The sequence below is a fragment of the Chiloscyllium plagiosum genome, chromosome 42, assembly GCF_004010195.1.
Source record: "Chiloscyllium plagiosum isolate BGI_BamShark_2017 chromosome 42, ASM401019v2, whole genome shotgun sequence".
In the NCBI taxonomy this organism is placed as follows: domain Eukaryota; kingdom Metazoa; phylum Chordata; class Chondrichthyes; order Orectolobiformes; family Hemiscylliidae; genus Chiloscyllium; species Chiloscyllium plagiosum.
In genome coordinates, this window is record NC_057751.1 from 269,625 (window position 1) to 277,122 (window position 7,498).

Sequence of the window (7,498 nt, forward strand, 5' to 3'; positions counted from 1 at the left end):
AGACTTTTTCCCAGGGCAGAAATTGTTAACACGAGGGGTCATAGTTTTCAGCTGTTTGGAGGAAAGTATAGAGGGGATGTCAGAGGCGGGTTCTTTATGCAGAGAGTTGTGAGAGCATGGAATGCGTTGCCAGCAGCAGTTGTGGAAGCGAGATCATTGGGGATATTTAAGAGACTGCTGGACATGCATATGGTCACAGAAATTTGAGGGTTTGTACATTAGATTTACCTTACATGAGGATCAATGGTCGGCACAACATCGTGGGCTGAAGGGCCTGTTCTGTGCTGTACTGTTCTATGTTCTAAGAAGGTTCAATGATAGGGTTACATGGTAGGACAATGCTAATGGTCAAGGTCAGTAAATCCCAAGGACAATGTTAATGTTCTGGGACAGGAGTTCAAATACCAGCACTGCAGGCATTAGTATAGCGGGGATTGAAAACTTTAGTTTGTTGAACTCTGTCCTCTCTTCGGTCTGTCTTTAAAGCAGTTCATTCTAAGCAAGCACCCACTCACTCAGCTCCCTGATCTCTCCTTCCATGACGCCATATTACACTTTGATAGATCATACCATATTGGGAAGCACACAGGGCCCGGTCACTCTATGAAAAGGGGCTATGTAAATGCAAGTTTTTGTGTGTAACATGCTGAGGCAATGAGCCTGTAAGTCGTGAGAGTTTCCAACAACTCTGTTCCATGGCCACAAAACACCTGAAAGGAAAGAATTCCTGAATCTGTGATATCTTTTTTTATTGGAAAGTAGAGGACATTTATACAAATATATGATGAGTAAATAGTGACACAGACGAAAGACTGAACTCAGCACGATTCCTGGTACACAACTGTGAGGGTCGAGCACTAGATTCTGCAGACAGCCACAGCACAAAGATCACAAACCCACCCCGGGACACAGTTAGAGACAGCCAAAAATATCAGCAGCTGGATCCCTTCTGAAGACAGCAGCCTGGAACACTTTCCACGTGGAGAGGGCACCTCCTCCTACAGCCTGGGATCATCCTGTGCCTGTATTCTGGCACTGTCTGCTCAGCACCTTGCTATTTGAATGTGAATGGCGACTCACTGACAGTCCCCATCACCCCACCAGTGCCATTCCTTTATAAGGAGCTCGCGGCCCTGGGCTGATCTCAGCAAACAGAGTCTGGACTCTCACAGTCTAGACTCTCGCAGCCTGCAGTTTCACTGTCTGGGACTCACGTAGTTTGGGACTCTCCCGGTCTGGACTCAGATAGAGGTCTGCTTTGTGGCTGTTCAGATTGTCCCCTTCTGAAATGCAGCATGGTTGCTACCTTTCACTGAAGCTCTCGGAGAACCTGACAGAGCTGACTGGATATGTGTGCATCAGAGGATTGACTGATGGGTGACTGTCTCAGTATGTGAGGGGGTTCCCTGAGTAACTGTCCATTCCCAGTATGGGACGACTCCAGGGTAAGGAATGATAAGCTCGATCCTGCACACCAAACACTCAGCAGTACCCCCAGTACTCCCCTTCACAGCACAGTCACTCCTGTAGCTGGGAGTCATGTGATTCCTTTTGATTCATCACAACACTCCCCAACTCTCCACCCCGGCCTTGAGACACACTTCCACTCGGATCTGGTAGATCCCATCAGTTGATTAATCTCTTCTAGATCCAGTTCCGGTTCAGGTCCACACTGAGGAATAATGAGTAGTCGGAGGACAGGTTTCAGATCACAGGTCTCAAGGAGATATTATCTGACCTTAAAGTGACAAACAGAGAGACAGAACAAGAGAGAGAGAGAGAGACAGAAAGAGAGAGATTGAGAGAGACACAGAGAAGAGGAGGAGAGAAAGATAGAGAAAGAGAGACAGAGAGAATGAGACAGTAATAGAGAGAGGGTGAGAGAGACACAGAGGCAGAGAGACAGTGCACGAGAGAGAGACAGAGAGACAGAGGAAGCGACACAGCAAGGGAAAAACTGTGAGATTGAGAGAAATACAAAGAGGGAGAGAGAGTAATCAGGCCTGAATAACTGTAATGAAGGTCATGTTGTTGATGCAGAAGATTAAGCTGGTCGCACATAGTTCCCAGGGAATGTTCCGAAATTGTTGGTCCGGCGAGATGTACCTGCAAGGTAGAGACAGAATGACCAAGCGAAGAAGATCAAGGCTACACCTTGAATCTGCTGTGTTACACAGCTCAAAAACTCCGAATGCGAGGGTTTTCTTGAGGCTGATATGTGAGAGCACAGGACTTACCTACAAACCAGCCATCATCACATTTCTCCATCACATCGACAAGGTCACCTTCCATCAGTTCCAGTTCATCGGCATTCACTGGATGGTAGTTATACAGTGCCCGGTACCTGCGACACAGAGACAATTTCAGTCACATGGTATCAGCTGACCAACTCTTCTCCCCAAGAAATCCCACGCCATTTCCTCCTTCCTCAGAGAGCTATCACTCTGTCGACATCTTCAGACCAGGCTATCTGTATTACTCCTGAGGACAGACTGGAGAATAATGGACCGTCTCCAAATGCAATCTGGCTCTTTCCTCTGAGACACAGTGGGATTGGATTTTCAACCCCATCAACACCTCGACCACCGATCCTGATCTTCCCAGGTATGATACCTGAGTGATTCCCTCCAATACCATCGGATCCCATCCCTAAAAGTGGAGTGAACGAGTTAGGGTTACTCACGGACTCCAGCTTTCACCAATTCCAGTTCTGGTATTTTCTGTCTGGAATCCAACAAGCTTCATAGGAGTCCTGTGAGATTGCAGTCTGGGGTCAGAGGACACCTGAAATGATCCAATCAGCAGAGGAGAAAGAGTTGAGTTTGAGAAGCAGCAGGGTCAATGGTGCCCTGACCTCACCTGTGTGCCCATGGGAAGTGGGCACAGCGTGTTTGTACCCAACTAAGGACAAATCGATCATGAGAGAGAGAGAGACTCGATGCACTCCCTGTGAAACCACATCCGGCCACTCTGAGCTAACCTTCTTCAGCAGTCTGACTTCTTCTTGCACACTTTGCAAAGTCAAAGGTCACATGACATCAGGTTATCATCCAACAGGTTTATTTGAAATCACAACCTTTCAGAGTGCTGCTCCTTTGATAGGCGAAGTGCACATTATGCACTTTTACATTCCCATGGCCAGCAGACACAGCCTGGTGTTCCCATACTGTTTCTGGGTCAGAATAGGACCCCCAGTGGGGCTGCTCTCCATGTGCTTAACGTAACTTAATGGGTGCAATCTGGGAAGTGTGGCCCAAGGTGGTTTCTGATCAGAAGCATGGATTCTGCGCTGCCTGTCATTCTGGTCTCTTGGAGGAATCTGATTGACAGATTCAGAGACTGGGAGAAGCTGCAGCTTCTTCTGGCTGTTCTGATCTCAGTCCAGAGCAGGGAGGACACAGGTCGGGCTCTGAAGTTGTGGAACTCAATGCTGAATCCGAGAGGTTGTAAAGTACTTCAGTGGCAAATGAGGTGCTGTTCCTCCAGCTTATGTTGTGTTTCATGGGAATTTTGCAGTAGACCCAGAACAGAAAATTTAGTACAAGAACAAGTTGGTTGATTCAAATGGCAAGCAGCTCACATGTCAGAGCTATTCCTACGGACAGAGCAGATGTGTTTTGCAAAGTAATTACCCTGTCTGCATTTGGTCTTGCCAATGTAGAGAAGACCGCATTGTGAGCAGTGATTTAGAATACTGGATTTGGCCAGAGGACCTGTTTCTACACTGCAGGGATGCTATGATTCTAAGCACAAGGAAATCACTGCTTTACTGGAAAGTGTGCTTCAGTTCCTGGACAGTGAGCAAGGAGAAGTGGAATGTTAGGCCTTCTGTGATTTCTAGGGAAAGTGCCTTGAAAAGGATGAGGACGTGTGGGAAGTGACAATGGAATTTACCAGGGTGTCACAGAGAGAATGGTCCCTCCGGAACGCGGAAAAGGGAGGGAATGGGAAGATGCGTTAGGTGGTGTCAACCTGCTGGAGGTGGCAGCAATGGCAGAGGTTGACTCTTTGATTTGTGGATACTGGCAGTACTGGCATGATACCCTATCATGTTCTGGGAAGGAGGGGAAAGAGTGAGGGCAGAAGTGCAGAAAATGGTTGAGGGCCCTATCAGTTATAGTGGGAGGGAATTCTTGGCTGAGGGAAGAGACAGACATGTTGGAGTGCCCCTGTGGAAGGAGGGATTATTGGAACAGACATGATGGAGATAAGACAACCTGGGAGAATGGAATAGAGTCCTTACAGGAAACAGGACGTGAGGAAGGATATTGAAGGTACATGGCAAGTCACTGGGTTTGTGGCCAGCCTATCCCCAGAAATGGAAATACAGAAGTCAAGGAAGGGATGAGTCAGAGCCAGACCAAGCGAAGATGAGTGAAGGAAGCAAATTGGAAGCAAAATTGATTATTCTTTTCAATTCTGGACAAGCAGCATCATTGATATACAGGAGAAACAGGTGGGGTGGGGACCCAGATAGGATTGGAACAAGGAATCTTCTGGACCCACAAAGAGACAGACATAACCGGGAACCATGTGGGCACCCATGGCTACATGTTCAACTTGGAGAAAGCGAGATCAGGTAAAGGAGATGCTGTTCACAGTCAGAATGAGCTCAAGCAGGTGAAGGAGGGTGGTTTCGGATGGAGACTGTTGAGCCTCTATTTGAAGAAGAAGCAAAGAGCTTTCAGACTGTCCTGATGGAGGGGGATTGGGGTGAAAGGATTGTGCAGGAGATGGATAGAACCAGTGGAACCGCTGCAAAGTGTCAGAAAAAAAATCACAAATGTAACTGGGGAGAGGCTGGACAAGGAGGGAAAAGTCAAGTCAAGATAAGAAATGAAGGTCAATGGGACAGGAACAGGCTGAAAGGCCATGTCAGCAAGGGTAGTCCAGTTTGTGGATTTGGAAAATAATATGGTGGAAATGTGTCAATAGATAATAGGTGCAGGAGTAGGCCATTCAGCCCTTCGAGCCTGTACCGCCATTCAATATGATCATGGCTGATCATTCCTAATCAGTATCCTGTTCCTGCCTTATCTCCATAGCCCTTGATTCCACTATCCTTGAGAGCTCTATCCAACTCTTTCTCAAATGAATCCAGAGACTGGGCCTCCACTGCCCTCTGGGGCAGAGCATTCCACACACCCACCACTCTCTGGGTGAAGAAGTTTCTCCTCATCTCTGTCCTAAATGGCCTACCCCATCAGTCCAGATTCCTCCCCAGAAAGGAAAGTGTTTGTCCCCTCTCTGAAATAGGAAATTATTTGGAAGCTCCTTGAACTGCAATTGCTGCTTTTCATGAAACTTTCCAGAATGGATTCAACTCCATTTTGTACATTCCTTCTCAGAGTGCGGGTATTGCTGCCAGCTGAACATCCTGAATTGTCCCAAGATGGTGCACAGGGTGTTATTGTAAATTCATTAGCTTTTCTTCTGTGGCACATGGGCAAACAATGCTCTGATTTAATTATTCTTATTTTTGTTTTCATATTTGTCCACAGCTTTGTCCCTCCCTGTGTCAGCCATCTCCTTTAGCACCACAAGCACTCCTCGAACCTTGGCTTCTTGTGCAATCCAAAACTGAATCACACCACCATTGGTGACTGTGCCTTCAGTTCCCTCAGCCTCAAGCTCTGGGATTCTCTCCCTGCAACTCTCCACTTTGCTTTCCATCCTTAAAACCCTCCTTCAGGCTCACCCCTTCGACTGAGGGTTTAGTCATCCGTCCCTCATATATCCTTGAGTGGCTCACTCTTGTATTTTATTCTAGAATGCTCCTTGGGACATTTTGCAACATGAAGGATTTATATCAACTGTGATCAAGATCCATAAATATATCATCGACTTTTGGAAATTTTGTTTCTAAAGTGGAGAAATGATGTGTAGCTTTAAGTTTGACTTGTATGTCTATATTGTGTATATTAAGAAGGGGAGACATGGTTTCACTTCACACTTGTTATGCTAAGGGTGTTGGAATGTCTAAAGTTTATTGACATATACATTTATGTGAGGATTTACAAACTTGATACAGCCTGAGTTGAATACCAGTACATGAGGGAAAAAAATGTCGAGATAAATAATCTGCTCTTATCTAGTGACAAGAGTCCAGCATCTAGATTAGAGTGGTGCTGGAAAAGCACAGCAGTTCAGGCAGCATCTGAGAAGCAGTAAAATCGACCTTTCGGGCAAAAGCCCTTCATCAGGGATTGATGAAGGGCTTTTGCCTGAAACGTCGATTTTACTGCTCCTCAGATGCTGCCTGAACTGCTGTGCTTTTCCAGCACCACTTTCATATAGACTCTGGTTTCCAGCATTTGCAGTCATTGTTTTTATTAAGAGTCCAGCATCACAGAACGACAGAATAATCTTGGTCAGGCAGTCTGGAGGTTCAGTCAAAGCAAAAAAGTGGCTTTTGTTTCGCAGTCTCCATCAAAGTCAGGGGCTGGGACAAACTCCTGAATGTTTTAAGAGAAAAGAAAATCTAGAAACAGAAAACTGCTGAAGCTAAGGGTATGGAAGATCCATGGGTTTGTTCTGAATGTGCATAGAAGATATTAAAAAGAAAGTTCCGGAAACAATACTCCAAAGGAACAAGGAATATTAAAGTGAAGAGAGGGTAACCCTACACTGCAGTTTGAGTATTCTGTTAGATTGCTATTCACTGCAAAAATTTGAAAATTTATTCCTGATATTTATAATAAGACATTTCAAATAGTTCTTGTATAATGTAATTAAGTTGGTATTTTCTTTTACATTTACAAATAATGAACTTTCTGTCCTTTTGTTAAAGTACATTGGCAGCCTCTTGTGAAGACATTCAGTGATTGCAAACAAAAAGCAAAAATATAGTTTAGAATCTATCCAACCAAATCTCATTCTGGGATCCAATTTATCCAACGTGGCATCCATTAGGGTGACAACACAAATCAAGTTGTTTGCAATCGCTTACCTGGGAGGTCTGCACTGGTTGCTTAGTGGAGGATACAGTCGCCATAGTTCCTGTGCCTACCGCTGGTTGAGGCGGTGGTGACGACAGCTGCCAGGAGAGAGGGTCAACGGGACTGCCTCCGTGCTGACTGGTTGGCAAAGCTGGCATTGCATGCTGATTGGTGTTCGATGCTACAACTGCCTGCTGTCTGCTGGTTGGCATTGGTACAGAATAGTGATTGGCTGGTTGTCTGGTCAATGAATCTGATCCCTCCATTTTTGTGGAGACTGGTGAGCTGGGGGAATAATACTGGGTTGGTAGAGTTGAAGAAGTATTGGGGTAATGCTGAGTTTGGGCGATGGATGGGTTGGTGGAGTAATGCTGGGTTACAGGGGTGTGGCGTTGCTGGGTTGGCAGAGTTAGTGAAGTGTTCAGATATTGCTGGCTTATGAGAGTGGGGGAGGTTTTCAGGTATTGTTGGGTTGGCAGAGTTGATGAGCTGTAGGTGTATTGTTGCATTTTAGGGGTAGGGTTGGGGGATGTTTTCAGATATTGCTGGGTGGTACAATT

General features: G+C 45.9%; 1 protein-coding gene across 2 annotated transcripts in view; it reads right to left on the reverse strand.

Annotated features, from left to right (window-relative positions):
- Window positions 1–732: 732 nt before the first annotated feature.
- Window positions 733–7,498, reverse strand: part of sorbs3 (sorbin and SH3 domain containing 3) — a 48,313-nt gene continuing 41,547 nt past the window's right edge. The window contains exons 20-23 of one of the 2 annotated variants that reach the window (XM_043681155.1): window positions 6,950–7,487; window positions 2,684–2,784; window positions 2,238–2,344; window positions 733–2,106 (exon numbers count right to left, since the gene is read on the reverse strand). In XM_043681155.1, the coding sequence (XP_043537090.1) occupies window positions 2,045–2,106; window positions 2,238–2,344; window positions 2,684–2,784; window positions 6,950–7,487 (808 nt within the window). In that variant the 3' untranslated portion in view covers window positions 733–2,044. The remainder of the gene's footprint in view (window positions 2,107–2,237; window positions 2,345–2,683; window positions 2,785–6,949; window positions 7,488–7,498) is intronic. The other variant, XM_043681156.1, reaches the window with a different exon arrangement.